Raw genomic sequence first — 25,711 nt, 5'->3', positions numbered from 1 at the left:
GCGCGCTATGAGCATGCACGGAGACGTTTATGCTCAACGTATTGTTTGTTGCAGTATATGTGGAACATAGCAAACAAGGCATCCATAAACCTGTGTCTGAAACCACTATCTTGTTCACTCCCTATTTAAAAATAGACTCTCAGTACTTGACTCTTGACACTTATGAATCATCATCATTTTTGTGTAATCACAAGTGTAGAGTTGTACAAAGGTAACTGTTGACTCATTGAAAGTATATTTTTTTTTCTCCATTGTGGGGATTTTTGAGAGCGAAAAAATTTCGACACTCAAATAAAATGGCTGACGTAGCTTAAATGTAGATTGTGTACTAAGTAGGGAGAGATTATGGACACAGACAGGGAGAATCTGCCAGCCTCGCCACAGCAGAGATAAATAGTGACTGCAGCACTCTCTCAGCCTGTACTGCCTCCCACCTTTAGACACTAGTCCAGGGGTCTTCAGTGTTTTTTTAAGCCAAGGACCCCTTAACTGAAAGAGAGATGGAGCTACTAATATTGTAGAAAATGGAGTTGCATATTAAACTGGGCCTACAATTACATGTAGGGCATCCTAAAGCCTTTATACATAACACATTTTTGCATAGAATACTAAGCTTTTAAAATAGCCTAATAATTGTTGGCGTTATAAATCATGTTTTAATGTTAAACATACATGTGGCACAGTGACTCATTAGGATGAACTGTATCTGTGGATTGCCTTGGTATAGGCCAGTAAGCAGTGGGGATTTATATTTGGGAGTGGGTGATAGAGTGAGGGAGAAAGTAAGAGAGTGACGGCGGTTAGCTTCAGAGCGAGTAGCGACTCTAGAGTCATAGTGAGAGAAACAAAGTGTCTCCCCTGTTCTTTCTGACCACAGTGGGAAATCTGGAGCAGGAAGTCAACCCTAATGAGTCGGGGGGGAAATGCAACGCTACCAAGCCACGGCCGAGCGACGTACGTCGCCACGACGTGTAGTTACATTTTTCGAGAGGTGCAGGTCAGGTGACGGCGCAGGGTCCGGCGCAGGGTCGTGTCTCCACGTACCTACGTACATAGCAACGGCGTAGATTTTACGCAGAAGTATAAATCAAGCTTAATTGAGCTGCAGCCCTTTTATTTTTCATGCAGTGTGGATTGCAAAGAGCCACTGGAGCATGGTTCCTGTCTTTTCCCCTAAACACTTTTTGAATCAGTATTTACTGTAACTGACTGATGACCATGTTTCTGTGTTGCTTTGCTTTAACTTATAATAAGCAGACGAAGCGTGATAGCTGAGTTTTCATATTTACTCAACAACTTGCGCATAACAACCGTTCAGTGCTATTACCATGGCTACACACCCCCCACTGCCCCCCGGGGCCTCTGCGCATGTTGGGTTCTTCAAGAAAATGTACTCATAACATCACATCTTTCCCCCTATAAAGAAGTAATATTTACCCCTGTATAACATAGCCATCTTAAAGTGCTCTTATATATATATATATATATATATATATATATATATATACTTTTTTAGCATATTAACTTTACTTGTAAACAACTTTTCAACTTAAACACCTTTTTTTTTTTTCTTTTTTTTTTTTTTTTTTAAATAGACAACAATAAAGTACAACCTGTCTAAGCAGCAAAACACAAACTTAGAATCATTTCAACATTTTTTTTTTTTTTTTTCAACATAGAAGAACAAGTCCATGTTGCTCCTTTGTTCAGCAAAACAAACTAAAGAGACTTTAGCAACTCTCAATCAACCTCTGAGGTGGCTGAACATGTCTCTTAGGTCTAGCCTGTCTTTCCGCAGCTGGCGATTTCGACAGTTTGGAAGGTGTCGCAGCTGGTAACGCCGACACTGCTGTCAGACCACTGTCAGTTAGCGCTGTAGATTCAGCCGTGTCCTGCTGAACTGTCTCTTGAGCTGTAGTGTCCTTTTCAGTCGGCTGTAGTTGAAGATCTGCGGTTCGGAACAACCAGCGAGCTGACCCATTCAGTTGGCTCATCTATTTTCTTGATGACCTCTAATTTTTCCATGCGCGCTAGTTCCTCTTTCAGTTTTCCACGCAATGCGAAAGGGATTTTCCTACAAGGATGCACAACAGGAGACACACTTTTATCCACACATATTTTGTGTTCCCCAGGTAGACATCCAAGTCCTTCGAAACAGTCTTTATACTCCTCCATGAGTGAGTCATGATCATTTGCAGTATCTGACGATGTTACTACAAACACTCTTTTGACCAGATTGAGCTTTGTACATGCCTTGAGTCCCAGGATTGGTTGTGCACTCGTATCCACGATCAGCTGCAATGCTCTTATCTGCTGGCCTCTGTGTTTGAAGGTTGCGATGCATCCGCCTTTAACAGGAACACATTCTCCAGTGTATCCTGTCACTCTTGTTTTTATAGGATGAATTTTGCTTTTCACAGTCAATGTTTTATAGTCTTCATAAGATAACCGGTTTACGTGGGCACCTGTATCTAACTTGAATGGTATTGTTGTCTCATTCACTTCGATTGGCACAATCCATTCTTCTTTTTCAGTTGTACGAGCCTGCATCACATCCACAATGAACTCCTCATCATCCTCTTCTTCCTCATCAACTGCATGAACTTTCTGTTTAGAAGCTGATTTGCAACATCTTGCATAGTGATTGCTGCTTCCACAGTTATTTACAGGATTTTCCAAATGCAGGACATGATTTTGGCTTGTGGCTGCCTCCACATTTACCACATTTGAACTCTGCAGATTTCTCTTTCTGGTCTTTTTGTTGGTAACCCTTCCTTTTACAGTCCCCTAATTACTAGGTATTTACCTGGTAAATATATGGTACGTTATAGTTGGTTATTGGTAATTACCACAGGTAACAAGTATGTAAATGCAGAGAAACTACAAAGTAATTACTAGGTATTTACCTTGTAAATATATGGTACGTTATAGTTGGTTATTGGTAATTACCACAGGTAACAATTATGTAAATGCATAAAAACTACAAACTAATTACTAAGTATTTACCTGGTAAGCATAAGATAAATTATAGTATTTTAGTGTGTAATTACTTGAGGTGATTAGTATGCAATTACAGAGAAACTACCAGGGAAAAAAACACCACTGTTAAATATCAACTCAACAAAGTACTGTGTACTTGTTACCTGTTTAGGTTGGTAATAACTCAGATTTAATTGTGTACTTCCTCAGAATGTAGGCATCCAATTTTTAGAAACACCTCCAGTATTACCCATCAATTCAAGTTAGGTTTGTAGTTATCCTAGGGTTATGTTGGTAACAGTCCATGTTTATTTATTACTATCTTGAAATTAAGACGGTAGTTTCCAATAAATTACCTTGTCTTACATAGTTGTTGTTCATTGCTACACCCATTTTTTATCAAATAATTTACCTTACACTTACCTGGTAACTACCCCGCAGGAACAGTTTTCCCTAATGTCATGGCACATCTTAAATACTGGGTATGTTCTTGCACATGTTTTTACAATTTACTCAGTAAGTAAAGTGTAACTGTACTGTAAAATGAAGCCTTGTTTATTTCCATGGTATTACCAGAATCGTACCATGTAATCTGTAAAAGATCATTCCCTTTCCTTTCATATAGTCACAATTTTTTTTTACCTCTTATGTCCTGCAACGTTACCAAGGAAAACATGACAATGTACTCGGTAAGTAAAGTGTAACTGTACTGTAAAATGAAGTCTTGTTTATTTCCATGGTATTACCGGAATTGTACCATATAATCTGATCATTCCCTTTTCCATTTTTTTTTACCTCTTATGTCCTGCAACGTTACCAAGGAAAACATGACAATTTACTCAGTAAGTAAAATGAAACTGTACTGTGGAAGGAAGCCTTGTTTATTTGCATTGTATTACCAGACTCTTACCACATCCTTTGCTACTGCTTAAACATTTTTGAAATCACAAACTTTTACCATGTGTGTTCTGCAACTTAACTAAAACATTCTCAGTAAGTAAAGTGAAACTGTACTGTAAAAGGAAGCCTTTTTATTCCCATGGAATTACTGGGATCTTACCCTATAATCTGTAATAGCTACAGTTACTATGTAAATCAACAGTATTTACTCAGTAAGCAAGCTGAATATATACTGTAAAAGGAAGCCTTGATTTTTGGGGGGGTCACATTGTAAGATCAGACGCTTATAATTTATTTAATTAATTGTAATGTGGCCTCTGAGGAGCTCTGAGTCTATTTTTCATTTTATTTCTTTTTTAAATAGACTGAAACTATTGATCACACGATAGGAAATCTGCAGTATTTACCCCATCACTATCACTTAAACATGGTAACACGCTCTGATGTCTTTGCAAAGGCGTCCAAGGAAACCTCAAGTTCATCTTTAATGCCTTTTCTGTCAGGTTTCCTCTGTATCTGTAAATGTCCTCTTTATAATTTCGCCACGCCCGTTCTATATGCTGCGTGTGAGCACCACTCCCAGGGTGGACAAAATGTCTCCTGTGATTCACCTGATAGTGAATGTAACCATGACGTGATAACCTGTTGTAGGCACTCCAGCTATCACTTATCACTTTACTACCAGGTCTAATGTACTTCTGGATAATCGGGAGCAGTCGCTTCCTGGAACGATTTTTTACAAGCTTTAAGATGGGACGTCTATGACATCCCTTGACTTCCACCATTCCAAAGACCCACGAGCGTCTTCTCCAGGTGTGTCCACGTCGTCCACGTCCATACTGAAAATAAGTAAAATGTCTTAATGGTTGTCCACCTACCAGATACACTGTACTTTTTTTTAAACAGTCATTACCATTTTACTTACAAAACCAGACCTTACCTTTCTTTTGTGTCTGAATTTGCTCTCATCTATGGCAACAAAAGCTCTCCTCCCTCCTATACGCATTTTCCGTCTAATCTCCAGTCGCCTGACTGCTTTACCACAGATCTCTCTTAACAGTGTAGTCACCCTGGTCAATGATTGGCTGCTCCCACATACTCCATCCTCGATCATGTCCACTTGTCTCTTCCTCAAACCCTGCGACAAACTGAGAAAAAAACTACTGAACATGACAACTACTATCAACATATTACCAGTTAATAACCTCATAGCCTAATTGTAATAATACAACAATGTTTAAACATAATAATTAAATTACCTATCAACAAACCAGTAAATGTGGATTGAATAAATCAGTAATATTAGGCAATATTGCAGGACATTGTTACAGTGTAACCAAAACAAAGAAAAAGCAGGAGATAGAGAAACAGAGAGAGCTCCTAACCTGTGCATAATCTTCATCCATGATGCTAATGTAATGTGTGACCTGGAGAATATTGAGCCCTCTCTGATGGACCTTGTGATGCCACTACCCCTGTGGATTGCCTTTCTACAGCTCCTGTAACATATGACATAATCTGTAAATATCCAACATTGCATAGTTTGTCAGACTGTAATAAGGTACTGGGTTATCACTGTTGAACATTACACTTATAGTGAGTACTGTAAGTCGATGCGAAGTGATATTTTTTGCTGTTTTGGTTCTGTACTACAACACCTTCAGTGTGAAAGGATTCCGTGACCTTGAGGTTAAAGTACACCCTGTCAGCTTAAGTTTTATGGTACTTACATCTATATAGGATGAGATTAGCACTTTTTGTACATGATCCCCTCATTTTATGTTACTAAAAGTATGTTCCATGCAGTAACGGTATTGAGTCTGTGACCTGTAGGCATCATCAGAAGCTAGATTTTCCAAGGTGATGTTCTAAAGGCTTTTTGTTTTCTCTTCAGTATGTGAAATATTTAAATCTGATTCAGATTGGGTGTTTGACTTGTGAATTATTTTTGTTATGTAACATAACATCCTTTCTAACTCAGGATGCTACAATACAGTATCACTGTCCCATAGTTTTGCTTACTGTCACTTCTCCCCCAATCTAGACACTGTATAATCTAATGGCAAATGAATCCAGGTGTAGCTTGTGTGGCAGTGATGCTTGGTTCTTACCACCTATATCCATCCTTGGTCGTGCTGGTTCTTTTGAATTTCATTCTGTTGTTGCACACAGGGCAGCGTTTTTTTCTTGATAACAGCCTCTCCCTCTGGAGCCATTCTATTAAATGTTTACCCCCTTGTGCTGTCCTCTGAAGTAATGTTCTTGTCAATGTCATATTTCTGAAAAATACAGACAATTTAAAATGTAAGAGACGTAACATTAGATGCAACTGTAGTACTAACGTGTATGTGTTTTAACCATCCAGCAAAGTCTCTTAAATTTGACATGTATATTATAGATATGTATAAATTAATTCCACTTACACTTCCGTGGCACCGCAATCACTGAAGCGAACATTGGAAGCGAATGCCCGCGGAAAGACCGGAAACTGCGTTAAACCGGAAGAGTCTGACAATTGACGGTGGCTGCAGAAAGAGCGCTGAAGTTATCTACTGTGAGAAGGTACGTTATATCGGGTTACGCATCCTACAGTCTGTGGTTATATCCCAGGTGCTAATTTCAGACAAATAACTAAAGTTTTAGCTATGAATATTTTTATTGTTTAATTTTTGAATACAGATCATGCCAAGGACGCAAGTTACCAGACGAACTAATAAGAGCAGAAGCCCCCCAGATGAGTCGCTGCAGTTGGATAATGAAGGTAACGTTATATTACATAACGTAAGTAAAGAATTTAATGAGCCAAATCAAATGTTTAGTGTGCCACCAATCGTCACTCTTACAAGTTGTGTTTTTCACTGTACGTTTTTTACAGTTAGTGGGATTGCTCAATCACAGCTCTGCAAAAACGCGTTTATTTGCTAGCATAACGTTAAGTTAGTATCAGGCTAACGTCAGCAAAGTTTGCAGCCTACATCATGTATGGGTAACACTTTACAATAATAGTACATGAATAATCATGTACTAATACCTGAATTAATAACTACTTTACTATGAACTAATGATGAGTTAAGACATGTACTAATGAAGAACTAACCTTGTTACGACATGAGTCATATTCGTGCATGAATATATATATTGATGCATTAATTAACATTTCGGGTTTAAAGTAAATCAAAAATGTTCTAGATCAGAAGAAAGACATACTAAAAGGGCACAATGTAAAATTGTTCATAAATTTGACACCAGCAACAGTCACAAACATCAGTGAATGCCACTAGATGTCTTGCAATGTTTACATTTAACCTTACTCATTGAACACACAATGATGCATTCATCATTAAAAACTATTTCATCTCATTCTGTTTTAAGTGATTCCACTGCTGCCATCAAGAGTGAAATACCTACACTAACATATTCATTAACAGATGCAATTTTCAAAATTAAAATCAGTGTTAGCACAGATGATGGTTATTTATGTGGTTATTTTATGGATTGGTTTACTGTCTTTATATCATAATGCAGTCGGATGTTAGTCAGTTAGGGTTCTTGCTCTTCTTTTGGGCCACAAAATGTGTCCATTTTCTAGAGCAAGTTTGATTTAGTTTACCCCGAAATGTTAATTAATACATTAATTAACAAGCATGTACTAACGTGTAGTTAAGATGGTATATTCATGCAGGAATTCATATGACTCATGTCGTAGTCAAGGTTAGTTCCTCATTAGTACATGTCTTAACTCATCATTAGTTCATAGTAAAGTAAATTAATTCAGGTATTAGTACATGATTATTCATGTACTATTATTGTAAAGTGTTACCCATGTGGGTAGTAACAACAGGGCCGGCCCGCGGCATAAGTTAGGCGGAATAGGCAAATGGACGATGACATCACTGTTTTATCCAGAGAGGCTATATAAATTAACTAAATTAATAACTTGCTAGATGCAATGCTCTTGCTATTTGTGTTTAGGCTGTAATGTGTGTGTGTGTGTGTGTGTGTGTGTGTGTGTGTGTGTGTGTGTGTGTGTGTGTGTGTGTGTGTGTGTGTGTGTATGTATATATATATATATATATATATGTATGCTAAATAATCATGAACACGATGATGGGGTGAAATGGGATGTGATGCATGGGGCACCAGGTAAAATCTTGCCTAGGGCAGCAAATTGGTCAGGGCCGGCCCTGTTGTAACATTACAGTTTAAAGAACAAATTACAGGGTGCGAACCTCTAAAACCCTGCGGGGTCACCCGCTATAGCTGCTTCTAAGCTGCTTAGATCGTTAATACAAATATTAATGTTTAAACGTATGATCAATATGTCAGTATGGACATGCTACACATCCTTAGATCGGTTAGATTCTCCACAATTTAATTGTTCAGTTCATTTAACGGAAACAACGAGCCCCAAAGTCTAATTCTTATAGATTTACTGGTGTAACCTGCTTGGTACAAGAGATGAAAAGGAGAAAAAAAGTGACTCCCGTTACCTTTGAAGCGCTCGTTAAGTACAAATGTGTTTTTATAGAAATAATATACTGTTTGAAATAAATAAACTGTTTCATAGTAGCCTATATTAGTTTTGTGCAAGAGGAATTAAAGGCCCATATGGATGCCTGATTACTACAAAGCTCTGCAGTGGAATTGAAATAGAACAAGCCATGACGGTAACACTAACACTTCAATAAGGTTCATTAGTTAACATTAGTTAATGTATTAACTAACAAACTAACAATGAGCAATACATTTGTTACAGTATTTATTAATCTCTGTTAATGTTAGTTAATAAAAATAAAGCTGTTCATGTTAGTTCACAGTGCTAATGTTAACAAATACATCCTTTGATTGTAATAACATATCAGTAAATGTTGAAATTAATATTAACTAAGATAAATACTGAAAGAATTTTCATTTAAAATGAAAAATAAATACTTAAACATTAAATATATTTCTGTTTGCATCTATTATAGTTGTAGAGATTCAACAGAAAGCCACTGCTCCAACCATGGATAAGTTCCGGGAGGATTTTAAATTACTGAAAGAGGAAAACAGGCTTCTGAAAGAGGAGAACCGGCTTCTAAAAGAGGAGCGGGATTTCCTTAGGGAGAAAGCTCTCAACCCAGTAAAGACCGGACCCTCAACAACTTCAAAAGGTATCCAGACTGTGGTCCTCCCATAACCAACACAGAAAGCTTTTACCACATGCATAATTATCAAGTTGTTTGTTATTTTGCGTTTATTGATATCCCCACATTATGCAAATGAATAAGAGAAATATACTACAAGAAGATGATTTTTTTCAACACTGAGAACACTTAATTACTTTGTTTCAATTTGTTGTTACTCTGTTTAAGGGTCCCACAAAAAGAGGGTTATGGATTCTTCAGACTCTTCAACATCTGACTCTGAGTCAGACTCCTCTTCTGAAAGAGGGAAGAGGAAGAGAAAACAGAAGAAGAACAAGAAAACCCATGCAGCATTTGGAAAAAGAGGTGACTTATATAATTTGAAAAAAGAAGACTCACAACTAAATTACATTTGTATTATATGACAATTTCTTAATATAAGAATGTTATTTTCAATGTAGCACCCTCATGTGTTGAAAGATTTTACTAAGCATAAGGCTAAGGTTACTGCCAACACACAATCCACAACTCCATATACAGCTGCCATATTCAAGTCTGGGCCAATTATGAATCAGTTATGTGTTTTATTGGAATACGTTATTGATGTTACAGAAGAAGAGTTGTGATGGCACTAGATTGCTTGAGGTTATTCACCTAATGCCTGAATGTCCTGTTTTATATAATCAAAGCTGTATTTTTGTGTGGTTATGAGATAATGTTTTAATGTGGTTTTATGATCTGTCTTGTAGTTCAGAGTCCAGAGGACGTTGTGCACAGGTACCGTGCTGTCTTAAAAGAGTTTAGACGCACCAGGAGCATGAGCCTCAGCTGCATAACATTGGACGTGGACCGGAACACGATAGCGTTGACTGCTATCATTGCTGAAATTTTGATTGCTGCAGAAGGTGAAAACTTCGGGCCGCTGCCAGTGTTCAAGGAGGAGGACACTGTAGGCAATTATGCAAAAACCTGCAAGGCCTTCTTAGAGGGCAACAAAGCGCTTGGGGAAAAAATAAAAAAAATGAAAGAAGATTCAGAGCTGCTCCCCATTAAATATAAATTTAGAAAGTGAGAGGCCACACTGCGGTCCTTATTGTTAATGCCCACTTTTGCACTTTGTTAAGGGTTCTGTGTTTCTTTGAACCCAGTTTCTACTGTTTCTATTAAGGGTTGTTAATACGATTTAAGTTTTTTAAATATTTCTTTATTTAAATTCTTTGTGATACCAAAGATAGCTTCCTTTTACGGTATATTTTCAGCTTGCTTACTGAGTAAATACTGTTGATTTACATAGTAACTGTAGCTATTACAGATTATAGGGTAAGATCCCAGTAATTCCATGGGAATAAAAAGGCTTCCTTTTACAGTACAGTTTCACTTTACTTACTGAGAATGTTTTAGTTAAGTTGCAGAACACACATGGTAAAAGTTTGTGATTTCAAAAATGTTTAAGCAGTAGCAAAGGATGTGGTAAGAGTCTGGTAATACAATGCAAATAAACAAGGCTTCCTTCCACAGTACAGTTTCATTTTACTTACTGAGTAAATTGTCATGTTTTCCTTGGTAACGTTGCAGGACATAAGAGGTAAAAAAAAATGGAAAAGGGAATGATCAGATTATATGGTACAATTCCGGTAATACCATGGAAATAAACAAGACTTCATTTTACAGTACAGTTACACTTTACTTACCGAGTACATTGTCATGTTTTCCTTGGTAACGTTGCAGGACATAAGAGGTAAAAAAAAATTGTGACTATATGAAAGGAAAGGGAATGATCTTTTACAGATTACATGGTACGATTCTGGTAATACCATGGAAATAAACAAGGCTTCATTTTACAGTACAGTTACACTTTACTTACTGAGTAAATTGTAAAAACATGTGCAAGAACATACCCAGTATTTAAGATGTGCCATGACATTAGGGAAAACTGTTCCTGCGGGGTAGTTACCAGGTAAGTGTAAGGTAAATTATTTGATAAAAAATGGGTGTAGCAATGAACAACAACTATGTAAGACAAGGTAATTTATTGGAAACTACCGTCTTAATTTCAAGATAGTAATAAATAAACATGGACTGTTACCAACATAACCCTAGGATAACTACAAACCTAACTTGAATTGATGGGTAATACTGGAGGTGTTTCTAAAACTTGGCTGCCTACATTCTGAGGAAGTACACAATTAAATCTGAGTTATTACCAACCTAAACAGGTAACAAGTACACAGTACTTTGTTGAGTTGATATTTAACAGTGGTGTTTTTTTCCCTGGTAGTTTCTCTGTAATTGCATACTAATCACCTCAAGTAATTACACACTAAAATACTATAATTTATCTTATGCTTACCAGGTAAATACTTAGTAATTAGTTTGTAGTTTTTATGCATTTACATAATTGTTACCTGTGGTAATTACCAATAACCAACTATAACGTACCATATATTTACAAGGTAAATACCTAGTAATTACTTTGTAGTTTCTCTGCATTTACATACTTGTTACCTGTGGTAATTACCAATAACCAACTATAACGTACCATATATTTACCAGGTAAATACCTAGTAATTAGGGGACTGTAAAAGGAAGGGTTACCCTTTTTGTTTTGTAAATGTCTTCTTTTTCCTCTGTTCTTTATGTATTGCATGCACTGTTGTTTCACCTCTCCGAAGCTCTTTTGCTTGTGCTCGAGTGGTTTCTGCTGCTCTGCACATAGTGACACACTTGTCTAGTCTTTCTCTGAGTGCATTGTCTACTGTGCCACAAACGATCCTGTCTCTCACAAGGGAATCTCTCAAGGTGCCAAATTCACATGTTTTGCTCAGTGTGTGAAGCTCTGCTAAGTACTGATCGAAAGGTATTCCTTGCTTTTGGTCATGGGTGAAAAACTTGTACCTCTCAAAGGTCACGTTCTGTCTAGGCACAAAGTACTCTTCAAACTTTGTCATTAGCCCTGCTAAAGTCAGATTAGCTTCATCCAGCTGAAAGCAATTATATATGTCCAAAGCATCTTCTCCCATAACATGCAAAAGGATGTGAGCTTTCAGTTTTTCATCATCACCCCCTGCTCCGCTTGCTGCTAAATGTATATTAAATCTTTGCTTAAAACGCTTCCAATTATCAGCAAGATTACCAGTCAGTTGCATGGAAGTGGGTGGACTTAGCCTCTCCATTACTGCACGTCGGGGTACCAGGACTTCTCCAGCCCTCTCCTGTTGCTGGTTGTCCTCCGTTTCAGGCACAAAATCCTCTTCTACTTGTTGGATCTGTCCCTTGTCCCCCGCTTCACTTCCACTGCCACTTGTAGCCATCACACACCGTAGCAAACTCTTTTAGCATGTTGCGTTGTTAGCACGTTACACTCACGCGACCGGAGAATTTTCTTTTCTTTTTCGTGGCTCTCCCGTGGCAATCTTCCTTCCGTAGCTGCTCACGGCCACTTCTGACACCATGTGTTGCTTTGCTTTAACTTATAATAAGCAGACGAAGCGTGATAGCTGAGTTTTCATATTTACTCAACAACTTGCACATAACAACCGTTCAGTGCTATTAGCATGGCTACACACCCCCCACTGCCCCCCGGGGCCTCTGTGCATGCTCCTCACTACTGTGGCTTGCTGGGTAATGGAGTTCTTCAAGAAATGTACTCATAACATCACAGTTTCGTCTTGTTTTTGTCCAAGTTTGTAAAAACAAAGGTATGACTGAAAAGAAGGAGATAGCAGTAAACCATAAAAGGAGACTTAACTCAAACATTACATCGTACTGTTTTTAAGAAACAAATGCATGACTGTTAAAATCGGTCTAAAACAGGAAAACTAGGCTTTCTTCAGCCAAGTGAAGGTGGTTTTATATTATGACATAAGCAAAACAGTTTTCTTTGTTCTGCATTTGTAGTACAGAATTGTGCACAATATTTTTCCCCACTCTTACAATAAATGACATACAGCAGAGGTGAACGAAGCATAGTTGAAACAATATGTCAATTCCCCTCAAGTCCCTTGCCCACCTGCAACCCAACCCAGTTCAGGTCCAAAACAGACGGGGACAGACAACACAGACAAATACCCACCAATAAGGACATACAACATCCAAAAGATAAAAAATAAACAAATAAATAAATACATAAACAAATTAAAAGAAATGCAGGAAGAGAGAGAGAAAAGAAAAGGAAAAAAAAGAAATGTGATTATAGTCTCTGCTCATGGTGTCAAAAATGCTCTTCCAAAAGGGTGTTAATTTAGGGCAAGACCAGAACATATGAGTATGGTTGCAGGAGACTGGTTACACCTATTACAGGCATCCCAGACAGTGGAGTATATTTGTGAAGGATGCAAATATACCATCCTTGTATAGGTCCTTGACACTGACGACACCATTGCTGTGCCAGGCCCTGAATGCCAGGTCTGAACTTGAAGGTGTAAAGACATGTTTTTAAGCAGTGGGGTCAAGACGGAAGGGTCCTGTAAGCCAAAGTTTTTCCTAACCTGACTCCAGATCTTGAGCGAGAGGGATACAATCGGGCATGCGCCCACAGATGTTGAAGGCAGAGGGAGTTGAGAGCAGAGGACTGACCGCAGTGAAAGGTGTGAACTCGCCCTTTCCAAATGTACCCAGATAGGTAGTGAGGCGCAGTTGTTGCTCATCCAGTATATGAGTTTCTGCAAATTAGCTGCCCAGTAGTATCGTCTGAAGTTAGGGAGCGCCAGGCCCCCCTCAGATTTCGGGGACTGTAATATTGCCTTTCGGATCCTAGCAGGTTTGCTGCCCCATAGAAATTTAGATATTGCCCTGTCCAGCTTGTCGAAAAAAAGATTTTACGATAAGTACAGGGATGTGCTAGCCTGACGTCGTTATACTCAGATTCTAGTCAGAATATGAGTCAGATACTGTGATTATGGGGTGTGTTTGGTTTCAACCGAACCAGGAAAGAAAATGCCTCTGCACTCAATTGGATAGCCCTACAACCAATCAGAGCAACGGAACTCAAATCAACTGTCAACCATAGACTGTTAATATTTACAGTCAGTGCTGTCAACAGAACTCCACACCAATGAGACGAGACTGTGTATTGTCTCCATAGCAACCACTCTGCAAACTTCCGACTTTTAGACTTTTTTTGTAGCTGGATATATCATTTGTTTCATGTAAATATGAGTGTGGATAACGTTAGTGCTTGCTACATTTGCATTTCTAGTGATGAATCAGCGAAAACACGTTTTATTTCTCTGATTCACGGCTTTGTTCTAACGCCGCTGGGCGCTCTCTCTCTTCAGTCTCTCTCTATCTCACTCCACCATATAACGTTACCGTGCTTTCGGGCGGTCGTTGAGGCGCCGTCTAAAACTCGGCCATTTCATACAGCTGTTGGTAACATAAAAATAAAATGGTTTATTGATAATTTTATTTCTATAGTTTATAGTTGACTTTACCAGTTGACTTCTGGTTGTTGAAACAGGAGACGTCTCTTACGTTCTAAAACCAGTCTCTGCGACTCGAACAGCTGAGTTGCAGCGACACCATCAGCTGGTTTCAGTCGAGCTGAGACGGGCCAGTTGAGGATTTTAAAATTAACGCGCTGTCAATATCTTCTATAACAGACGCGATGGCGGAATCTACACATCTCAATTCTCCAGCGGCAGCCACCTTTGTTGTAAACAAATTCAACCCAAGCGCTCTTTGACAACGTGGTGGACTACGTTACTGTTGATCATCTGTCCATCATCGTATGAAGCCCGCCCTGACAATTTGATTGGTCCAAACAGCTCTGGTTCGAGCATAGTTGCCCCACAACGGATCAAGTCCAGACCGAACTTTCCGACCTCAAATGTTGTGGGCGGAGCTAAGTTCGGCTGGCATCCAGGGTAGGGATGTGCTGGAAAAGATAAAGGAATTTGGGGAGGACAACCATCTTAATCAAATTTATCCGGCCCACGAGGGAGAGTTGTAAGACCGACCAGCGGTCAAAATCACTTTCAGTTTTTTCGACCAGAGGTAAGAAGTTTTTGTGGAACATGTCTGATACGGCCATTGTAATAAAAAACCCAAGTAACGAAATCCATCTGCCCACTTAAGTGACGATAAAGAGCGAGGGAGCTGCATAGCCAGAGGATTTATCGGTAGGAGCTCGCTTTTCTGATAGTTGAGCTAGAATTGTGCACAGTTTTAATAAAAAGTGTACCTCTGAATCCGTAATTTGTACAACAGAAGTAATAAGACCCTACACTTTCCTTTCTGTAAGTAGAGTGTAGAGTATACTCTAGAGCAGACATGTATAAAGTACTAGAGACACATACTTGAGTAAAAGTACAAGTACTCTATCAAAAAAAGTGACTTGATTAGAAGTTGAAGTGCTCTTTAAGCACCACACTTAAGTGGAAGTACTAAAGTAGTCAACCTTTTTTTGTACTTAAGTATTGCAAGTACTTTATCTTAAAATGTACTACTCAAGTACTGAAAGTAAAAGTACAAGTATTGTGTTATGTAGTTATTAAAGAAAGCAGTCAACAGTTTGAAGATCATATTGTTTATATTATTTCAAATGTTAAGCCTAAAGGACACTCACAATTCCTTTGGCTGTAGCAGCAGTACAAGGACAGGAATGTACAACACCGCCTGTCATGAACCGCGGGTAGCTAGTTAGCTAGCGCTTACTGATAGCTCAAGCTGGTGTGCCATTTGTGTATTATATTTGTATGTTTCTTCAAATTCGACAGTACATTTTTGAAGGACGTCATTTTGCAATCTTTCGGGAGGCAGAATAGGCACTTCATTCTAGTATTTGAATTGTCTTTCACTCCAACAAATGAAAACATGGAGTCTAAGTAGGGCCAGGGGTGGTCTCCTTCCTCACCGCCACGATCACTCGAAGTTGAAGGTGTTGAGGGTGGTGTTTCTGGTTCTTCCATCTCGAAAAAACAAACAAAGCTCAAGTGTCCTCAATGCAGGCAGGCAGCAGAGTGAAAGGCAGACAGCTTGATCGCTTGATTCGCTCAATGATGAGCCAGCTTCATCAGTGACAGAGCCATCTACCGCTCTGTAGAGCTTGGATCGGCCCAAAAAATCAAGCCCGAACCTGCCCGAGCACGTTGCGTCCGAGCCCGGCCCGGCCCGACACATTAACTGTAATTATGAGCACGAGCCCGATTTAAACCCGACAATTTTTTAATACGTGGGCCGTTATAACTGACGTTCTCAACTACAATTCAGAGTTGTTTGAACTACAGTAATCTGTTTAGAATAATACAACAAGGACGAAGCATGTAAACTGCGCTGTTTGTTTAGAATGGAACGGATCGCAAATGGATCTGAATGAAGAAACGTACAAAAAAAAGAAACGATGATGAACATATTGTTGTCACTGCCCACGACTTGTTTAAACTGCTTCCATACCTCCGACTTTCCTCCACACTTGCTCAAAGTTAATTCTCCTGTTTTTCTTTTTTTCTTTACATCTTCCAGCTCCCGGTGTGATGCGTGCGAGAGGAGGAGACTCCGCGCATGAAGTGCTGCATTTTGTAACTGCAGCCTAACTTTTGTACACATTTGTTACTTTTATATAGCCTATATATATATTTATAATATTTCTGATTATGGCATAGCTATCTCCCCACCCAAATAGGATAATAAGGTAATGGATTAAAAAAAAAAAAAACATTGCTTGATCAAGGGTCCGGCCCAGGCCCGGCCCGGCCCGAGGATGTGGCGGAAAATAACGGCCCGAGCCCGACCCGAGGTCCGGTCGGGCTCTGGTCGGGCTCGGGCTCGGGCCGAGAATCTAAACTCTACCGCTCTGGCAGTGATAATGTGGGTTTGGAATGATTCGTAACATTTTTATAATTGTAACTGTTGGGATTTTAACCCTGTGAATGCTGGATAATGTGTATTAGCTGCTCCAGGGCTCCTCTCAGAGAGCACGAGTCACCAGGTGGAGTTCAACTTTTTACTTGGTAGTAAGATGGTGCATTACAGACAGTCACAAGCTGTACATTGCTGAATATATGAAGGAAGCTTCTGAAATAAACCCCAAAAAAGGTACATTAATGTCACAGCTGTTATAACTATTATCTGATATAACAGTGGGTTATTAATTACTTATTAACAAATACTGAAATAAAATGTACAATTATCACACTGTGCAAGTAAAATGAACATCCTCTCCAGCACAGTAATGATTAAAGCCCCCAAAAACGTATCACACACTAACTAGTAACGTGTGATGTACAGTGGATAGTTAGCAAGCTAGCAAAATACAGAAAATAGCTGCTTCACATCACAGGGTAAAACAGTTAACATTCAGTACTCATTGCAGACTGAAACAATTCAGGAATAGCTTAATCTGCTGTAACAATAGCTAAATAGAGTACAAACTTACATCGTCTCTGACTTCTGAACAGGCGACCGTCGTAATGAAAAGAAACACAAGGCGATCTCGGGGATTTCTTACGTAACTAACGTAGCCGCAATGTACACACACTGTAACCTACACAGTCTCCGTAGCATGAGGAATTCACAACAGTAACGAGTAACGATGCAGCACATAAAAAATGTATCGGAGTAAAAGTATTAAACTCATCGAAAATATGTACTCAAGTAAAAGTGGAAGTAGGAGAAAAAAAATAATACTCCAGTAGAGTACGGATACAGCCTTTTAGTACTTAAGTACAGTAGTGAAGTAGTTCTACTTCGTTACTATACATCTCTGCTCTAGTGTAGAGTATACTCTAGTGTAGTTGCGTACAAATATACTGTACTTGCGGAAGCCGTTTTAAGGCCTGGGAAGAGAGTAGAATTTGAAATAGTTGGTTGTGAATTGATCTAATCGGTTTCTTGCAGGGAGTACCTTGATGGAGGTTGGGGATTGTGAGAGAAGATTAGGAGCAGCAGAGCGGGAGTTCTTCCAGACGTCAGCCATCAGCTTTCTTACCCCCCTCAGGAACTTTCTGGAAGGAGACTGGAGGACCATTTCAGTGAGTCTGAAACACTACATCCGCTCTACTATTGGTAGACTAAACATTTCAACATTGACACTATAGTCAATGTTGAAATGTTTACAGGGAAAGATTGTTGAATTCTAGCATTCTGCATTCTCCCCCTGACTCATGTATTCTGGCTAATGTTGAAGTCATGTATTAATGTATTTTGTACAGAGTTGGATCATGCTGACTGTCCTGCAGACAGATCTGTGGAAGCAGTCTCTTAGTCAAGTCAGTTTTGTGATCAAAACTGATAATAGATTGTCCAAGGCATATATGAAAATGGCATGGTATACTCTTTTAATTGACTTTTAAGAAGGGAATAAACAAAAACCACATAAACAAAATGAACTCCTTATGAACATACAGACCTTTCCAGCATCTTCATGCGTTTACATGCACAGCTGTAACCGGGGTGTGGTCATAGCACAGAAACAGCATTGGTCAGGGTTACCAACAACCTCCTGATGGCAGCAGATACTGGTTCCCCATCTCTACTCATCCTCCTGGACTAACAGCTGCATTTGATACAGTAGACCACAACATCCTCCTCCACCGCTTGCAAAACACCATTGGACTCTCAGAAAATGTTCACAACTGGTTCACAATCAGAATCAGAAATACTTTAATAATCCCAGGGTGATTCTGATTCTGAAAATGTTCACAACTGGTTCATTTCATACCTGACTGGCAGAACTGAGCAAGTCGCCCTGGGCAAAGCCAAATCACGCATCCACAATGTCACCTGCGGTGTCCCTCAGGGCTCTGTGCTGCCCCCCCCTTTTCTCCATCTACATGCTCCCCCTTGGCAAAGTAATTAGCAGACATGGTATATCATTCCACTGTTATGCTGATGACACACAGCTTTACCTCAGGACAACCCCCACTTTCTCTGCTCCCCTGCCAACATCCACCTGACTACCTGCCTGGAGGAGGTAGAGGCGTGGATGAAGCTCAACTTTCTTCAGCTAAATAGTTCCAAAACAGAAGCCATCTTAGTTGGCACATCACATCAGCTCCGCCTTTCCACCATCAACAGTATCACTTTCTCTGGCCAAAACATCTCCCTTTCCACATCTGTCACCAACTTGGGTGTTAAAATGGACCCTCCACTCACCTTTGACACCCACATCAAACACCTCTGTAAGACATCATTCTACCACCTTAAGAACATTGCCAAACTGCATCCAACACTCACCCTGGCAGATGCAGAGAAGCTTGTCCATGCCTTTGTCTCCTCCAGGCTGGACTACTGTAATGCACTCCTCATTGGGATCTCTGGCAAGAGCATCCAGAGGTTACAATACATCCAGAACAGCGCTGCCAGGATTCTGATGAGGGTGCGCAAGCACGATCACATCACCCCCATCCTGAAATCTCTTCACTGGCTGCCTATCCCACTCAGAATAGAATATAAGGTCTCCCTCCTCACCCACCAGTGCCTTCATGGACATGCCCCCCTTTACCTACAGGAACTCCTCACCCGCCAGACCTCCTCACGCACCCTCCGGTCTGCATCCACAAACACCCTCCAAGCCCCCAGAACCAAGCTCTGCAGCATGGGTGATGGGGCCTTTTCATCGGCTGCTCCGAGGCTGTGGAACACCCTCCCTGAAAACCTAAGGGCCCCACAATCTACGGATGTTTTTAAACGAAACCTCAAAACATATCTTTTCAAGAAAGCTTTTTACTAAATGGATTTTATAGGTTTTCCTCTTAACTATTTTTATTAACCTTGATATTGATATTTTTTAGTAAATTGCATTATTTATGCTCTGTAGCACTTTGAGATTGCTGAAATGTAAAGTGCAATACAAATAAAATGTATTATTATTATTAAATGTATTACCCCCGTTAAGTAGTCTATATCGACGACGTTTCACTTCCGGGATTGTTCAGATGTCGCCGGAAATTCGGCCGTATGTCCCTCATTTCGGCCGGATGTCCGTTCCCTTCCTCTTTCTTTGTGTTGGCGTTCTAACCTCTGGTGGATTTGTAAGGACTATGGTTAACTGCTCCTCAGATCTCTGCAGGGTAAATCCAGACAGCTAGCTAGACTATCTGTCCAATCTGAGTTTTCTGTTGCACGACTAAAACTACTTTTGAACGTACACATGTTCCACCAAAACAAGTTCCTTCCTGAGACTATTTTGCAGAGGCACCATCATTGTGTCCGGCGCTTAGCACCTTCCAAGACGATTGTGATTGGTTTAAAGAAATGCCAATAAATCAGAGCATGTTTTTCTCCTATCCAGGAATGCTGTGTGGACTAGCCAGACCCTCCTCCACAGTGCTGTGGAGGAAGGTCTGGCAATGGGAGACTACCGGTTAAGTGAATAGCCGGGTTATGGCAGTTCTCCTTGTGCACCTGAGAGGGGAAGAATGACGGGAGTAACTCTACCTCCAGTACACTAGGGAGAGCTCTTCCCTAAACATAACCTACAACACGCTTAAATACTAAATTTCACAGTTTACACAAGGTAAAACCTTCAATTATAAGAAGTCAAGCCTTTAACCTCTAAAATGTGAACTTAGCCACCAGAGGTCAGCATGGTTGCTTTGTTCTTGTATGACAGTGACACTGTTTTACACGTCTTTAGAAGCCTATGGCCGTGTTGGTCCACGGGCCTGTTATAGCCTGCCTTAAAGGTGCTCTAAGCGTGGTTAGCGGGATGAGGAGAAGGGAGGGGCGAGCTAGCCTCCGTTTTGTTTGACAATACTTCGAACGTCAACAAGAAGTGACGTCACCCAACATCGCTTAGAGCAGTGGTTCCCAACCTTTTTTCCTTGGCACCCCCCCTACTCATGCCCCCCCCCAAAAAAAAAACGAAGTTGAGGTAACTCTCGAGATAGATCCTTACTTTCTTTTTTGATACAGAGGAGTCATCAGCACTTTCACGTTTCTCCACCATGTTTCATTCATAAAATGCCGTGGCGGCAGGAAAAATGAGGATGATATCAGCTAGCAGCTGACCTGATGACAGCAAGGTCCCAGGTTAAGAGGTCCCGGAGGTTTGGCCTACTAAGTAGCCTGCCTACAATTTTAAGCAAGAAAAAAAATATATAGTTTTCATACAGACTTTTGTATACATTATATATTCTAATGTATTATCATAATTTGTTTAACATGTGCAAATATATTTTTTTGAGGGGTCCCCGGACCCCAAGTTGGGAACCACTGGCTTAGAGCACCTTTAATTGTGCAATGCTAAGCTGTGAATTGTGTGGTTGTGTTGCTCCCAGCCAGTTGTTTACTGTAACAAAGTACTGTATATTTACTGTACTGTATTTACTGTACTTAAGTACCGTATTGGTCCGAATATAAGATGGGTTTTCTTTCCTGGAAATACGTCTGAAAAAGTGAGGTCGTCTTATGTTTGGAGTCTAGACTTTTTTATGTTTATACACCCACAACAACAGATGTCGCCAATAACACAAAACGAGTAAAACGTGTGTTGCGCTCCGAACTGAAGCGAGTCACTGTCCCTCACAGCTAGCTAGTGCCTGGCCTGAAACATGGAGAGACACAGCGATCGTCTTATACAGTCTCAGTTGGACTCAAGCCAGCTGATGGTCGCGCTGCGACTCAGCTGTTCAAGTCGCAGAGGCTCGTTTTAGAACGTAAGGGACGTCACCTGTTTCAACAGCCAACAGAGAAGTCAGCTTGCAAAGTCAGCTATAAACTATATAATATAATAATAATAATAATAATAATAATAACTTTATTCAGAACACAAATGGAAGGTCCATAGTACATTAAAAACGACAATATTTACAAACATATAGCAATAAATATACAGTACAATTCATATAAATTAATAAAAAGTCAACAACCTTCATCTGTAATATAGAAACAGGAGCGCCAATGTCTCCACAGTCTAGATGCCTACCTGACAGAGCTAAAATCATTGTGGGCTAAAGCTTGTATAATTCTGAGACAGACATTCTACACATGTATCGATAAATAAGGTTTCTTATTAAGGCAGAACAGGTAGGCACACCAACACTAACAAACATTTGACTAGCACTCCACCTTCTTGGTTGTTTTAGAAGCAATCTCAAGCCATCATTATACGCTACATTCAGTCTCTGCATGTTCTTTTTTCTGTATGACCGCCAAAAGTGGGCAGTATTATAGTGGTGTACAGAATGCTTTGAATAAAGCTACCTTAACATTAGCAGAAAGCATGCCAAATTTACGTGCAAGCACATTAGCCTGTTGATGCCCTTATCATCTGATAAATCATTAACAATATGATGGCCAAGATATTTAATCTCATCACGCTCTTTAAGGGCAGTACCAGATAAAAAGAAATCAGGAAATACTAATTTCCTGTCTTCTTTACTTCTAACAATCATAATATTGCATTATATTTGATATCGAAATACACACCGTACTGAGAACAAACCTTCAAAAGTTGTTGTAACCCAGCACTATGTGGGCAAATGATTACCAAATCATCTGCATGCATGTTGGGGCTCTGCAAGCGAGACGCTCTTGGTTCCTCCCCCCTCTTCCCCACTACCTGCTGATTGTCATATCGGTTCTGGACTGTTCAAGGGTGTCACCACGGCAACGTGCTGTGTTATCGCTATAACATTCTGCGGACTGAGACACTAGTGGGGCTGCCGGGCTGTGTGTTTCTCAGCAGGCAAACCCCCCCCCCCCCCCCCCTCCCCCGCCCTACCCTATCCCCAGTCCCACGCCTTCGCCGCTAAATGTGCAACTGTACATTTATGTTATGTTATGTTATGTTGTGCAGCAGTGCAAATGTACTGTTTGTGTGCTATATAAATAAGGTGAATAATGAGAGTATAGCCTATCATACATCCTGTATTGCAGTGCTCGAATTACGTGGGAGCCAGAGGGAGCCGAGCTCCCATACAGTGAGGACTGGCTCCCATGAAAGCAACAAAGTCAAAAATCTGAGGGTGTCTCTCACATCTGAAGTTGTCTGTCATATGTGGCATTGTAATTTAATCTTAAACAACGCTCATTATCCATCCCTGTGCCCGAACCCGACGGGACCCGATGGGTTCGGTTGGGTTCAGTCGGGTTCGGTCTTCATTTCTATCATGTTACACGGGCTCGGGCCGGGCTCGGGCTTGTGCTCCGAGTTGCGCAGTAATGAGCGGTCAGGTGAAGCGTTTCAATTAGCGTGAACATGGATGCTGAGGAGGTGAAACAGAGGCTGGCTTCTGGAGGACTAATTTTATTTCTTTGTTCCAACTTCCGAGTGGCCTATAGCCTCCGTTAGTCATGAATAAATGATGTTAAAAAATGTATAAATGACTCATTCTTGACGGAAGACAAAAGAGCTGTCCGCGCTATTTTCCGACATGCACTCTAATCACTGCTGATAGACGGCCTTTTGTACAGTCGGGCTGTAAACGGGTTCGGGCTTTTAAAAATCTGTCAATCAAAATGTACTTGTTGGGCTCGGGCCGAATTCTGTCGGGCTCGGGCCTTGTCGCGCCGAACTTTTAAGGCCCGATTACAGCTCTAATTCAGAGCTCCGGAAAAGTTCCCAGATATTTTGAAACACCTGTCAGCAATACAATGCAATCTCTGATGGCGGAATATTCAGTGAATAGGCTTCCTGACAACATCGCAGTGCAAATTCCAAAATTGTTTGTCTATTTATTTCCACTGGTCAACACACGAGACGACTGAACACCCAGGTGTACGTGTACATTATAAGACTAGAACATAGGTTGGCTGTGCAATGGCTTTATTCATTTCTGCCAGTTAGTGCATTTTCCCTGTGTAGAAGTTAAAGACTACATGTATTATTGTGTTTGACACTGAGGATATCTGAGACGGTGGTCTGGTTCAGATGGGTTACGTTTTATTTCATTGCGAAATTGAAATGAAATATGGACTATTACAATCAATAATATGTTGAAATTAATTAAAAGTAAAAAAAAAAAAAAAAAAATCTCTGTGTGCGTGTGTCAAGATAATAGCCTAGGCCTACCGTGCACATATACTGCGCAAAAGTGCCACTCGCGCCTAGACTATTTAATTGTATAGCCTTGTTAGGCTATGTGAAGGGTGTGCCAACTGATGAATGAAATGATCCATAATCTATTTTATTTTAATGTTACAAAGATTGAAATGGCAAATTTTTAGACGGCGCCTCAACGAGCGCCCGAAAGCACTGTAACGTTATATGGTCAAGCGAGCTACAGAGAGACTGAAGAGAGAGAGAGAGAGAGAGCCCAGCGGCGTTAGAACAAAGCCGTGAATCAGAGAAATGTTTTCGCCAATTCATCACTAGAAGTGTAATTGTAGCAAGCATCTCACTATCACGAACGTTATCCACATTCATATTTAGACAAAACAAATGATATATCCAGCTACAAAAAAAGCCTCAAAGTCGGAAGTTAGAATGGAAGTACGTCTAAAAATGCAAACAGCCAGAGAAATCTTAATGATGGCCATTACCAGAGTAGTCATTCAGCTGAAGGCCTTGAAAATATTTACCATTAATTTAAGTGTGACACTTTCATCTAAAAAGATATTGAAAATATTATTTTATTTGAAAGATGTTAAAAACAACAGCCTACCTTGTTTTATTCAATGTGTTTTTATTAGAATTATTTTCAAATAAAATGATTTTCTTTATGAAAACAAGATTTGGTCTTCAAAAAGTAATTTTCCAAAAATGAGTCTTGAAAGGGGGGGGGTGTCATCTTATAATCAGGGCCATCTGTCATCAATGTTTGAGGTACTTTACTTGAGTCTTTTCTCTTCATGCCACTTTCTACTTCTACTCCGCTACATTTCAGAGAGAAATATTGTACTTTTTACTCCACTACATTCATCTGTTACAGCTTTAGTTACTAGTTACTTTACACATTAAGATTTCTGCACACAAAACCCATGTAGTTTATAAAATCTGATGTTTGATTCTAAAGTAAACTAGCCAACAATATAACAGCCTACGTTATGGCCTAAGTCCAGCTGAGATGATTAGACCATTAAACACACACCTGGTTGGATCCTTTACACTTTCTACAATCTTTTAATACTTTAACTACATTCCCCTGATGATACAGACTTTTACTGAAGTCACATTTTCAATGCAGGACTTTTACTTCTAACAGAGTATTTTGACAGTGTGGGATTAGTACTTTCAGCTGCTCACTGATTTTGTCGTGTTTACTTCAGAAAGAACGGCGTCTTCTGGAGAATCTTCGCCTGGACCTGGATGCCTGTAAAACACGTGTGAAGAAGGCCAAGGTGGCTGAGGCTAAGGCTGCGGTGAGTCCTTTTTGGGCCTCCCAACCCACAGCACCATTCCCCCACCCACGATGTAATAACAAAAGTTGCAGGTTTTGGCATTAACCATGACTAACTGTCTGTGTATTCATAACTCTTGCAGTGCGATGGTGAAGTGAGTATTAAATATATTTTTAAGACTTTCAGTATGATGCACAGGTTGGGTTGTTTTTCCTGTCTAACTTGCTTTGATTCATTTTTGTGCCATTCTGTTAATAAGATAAGAAACTATTAATCATTGATAAAGATTTAAAAAAGCAAAGCAATGGACTGAAAAAACAAGACAAAAATCTGTTGAAAAAAATAACGAAATCTGGTGCACAAAACCTTCTGAAAGACACATGGCGCAGAAGAAAGGCCCACACAAAACCAACACAGAGCAAAGAGTTAAAGCAATACACCTTGACTCTTCTCAGTTTAAGTTACCTTAACATTTGAGTTCTTAT

General features: G+C 39.9%; 3 protein-coding genes across 9 annotated transcripts in view; 2 read left to right on the top strand and 1 right to left on the bottom strand.

Annotated features, from left to right (window-relative positions):
- The window catches only part of LOC116050452 (endophilin-B2-like), a 58,679-nt gene that overhangs the window by 18,435 nt on the left and 14,533 nt on the right, over positions 1-25,711 (top strand). For 4 of the 7 annotated variants that reach the window (XM_031300514.2, XM_031300510.2, XM_031300512.2 and 1 more), the window contains 3 exons: positions 17,841-17,974; positions 25,155-25,247; positions 25,369-25,380. In XM_031300514.2, the coding sequence (XP_031156374.1) occupies positions 17,841-17,974; positions 25,155-25,247; positions 25,369-25,380 (239 nt within the window). The remainder of the gene's footprint in view (positions 1-17,840; positions 17,975-25,154; positions 25,248-25,368; positions 25,381-25,711) is intronic. The other 3 variants (XM_031300515.2, XM_031300513.2, XM_031300511.2) reach the window with 1 other exon arrangement.
- On the bottom strand, positions 3,843-6,388 carry LOC116042234. Its single transcript, XM_031288335.1, has 5 exons — positions 6,303-6,388; positions 5,991-6,158; positions 5,265-5,378; positions 4,820-5,027; positions 3,843-4,718 (listed from the first exon to the last, which is right to left on the bottom strand). Exons 2-5 carry the CDS (start codon positions 6,152-6,154, stop codon positions 4,251-4,253), a joined length of 954 nt encoding a protein of 317 aa, XP_031144195.1. The 5' UTR covers positions 6,155-6,158; positions 6,303-6,388; the 3' UTR covers positions 3,843-4,250.
- LOC116042235 (coiled-coil domain-containing protein 106-like) lies at positions 6,223-10,522 on the top strand. Its single transcript, XM_031288336.2, has 5 exons — positions 6,223-6,441; positions 6,559-6,640; positions 8,850-9,032; positions 9,234-9,371; positions 9,755-10,522. Exons 1-5 carry the CDS (start codon positions 6,346-6,348, stop codon positions 10,075-10,077), a joined length of 822 nt encoding a protein of 273 aa, XP_031144196.1. The 5' UTR covers positions 6,223-6,345; the 3' UTR covers positions 10,078-10,522.

Source organism: Sander lucioperca, chromosome 2 (genome assembly GCF_008315115.2).
Source record: "Sander lucioperca isolate FBNREF2018 chromosome 2, SLUC_FBN_1.2, whole genome shotgun sequence".
Taxonomy (NCBI): Eukaryota; Metazoa; Chordata; class Actinopteri; order Perciformes; family Percidae; genus Sander; species Sander lucioperca.
Note: the sequence above shows the minus strand (reverse complement) of the source record. Positions and strands in the feature narration are given on the sequence as shown.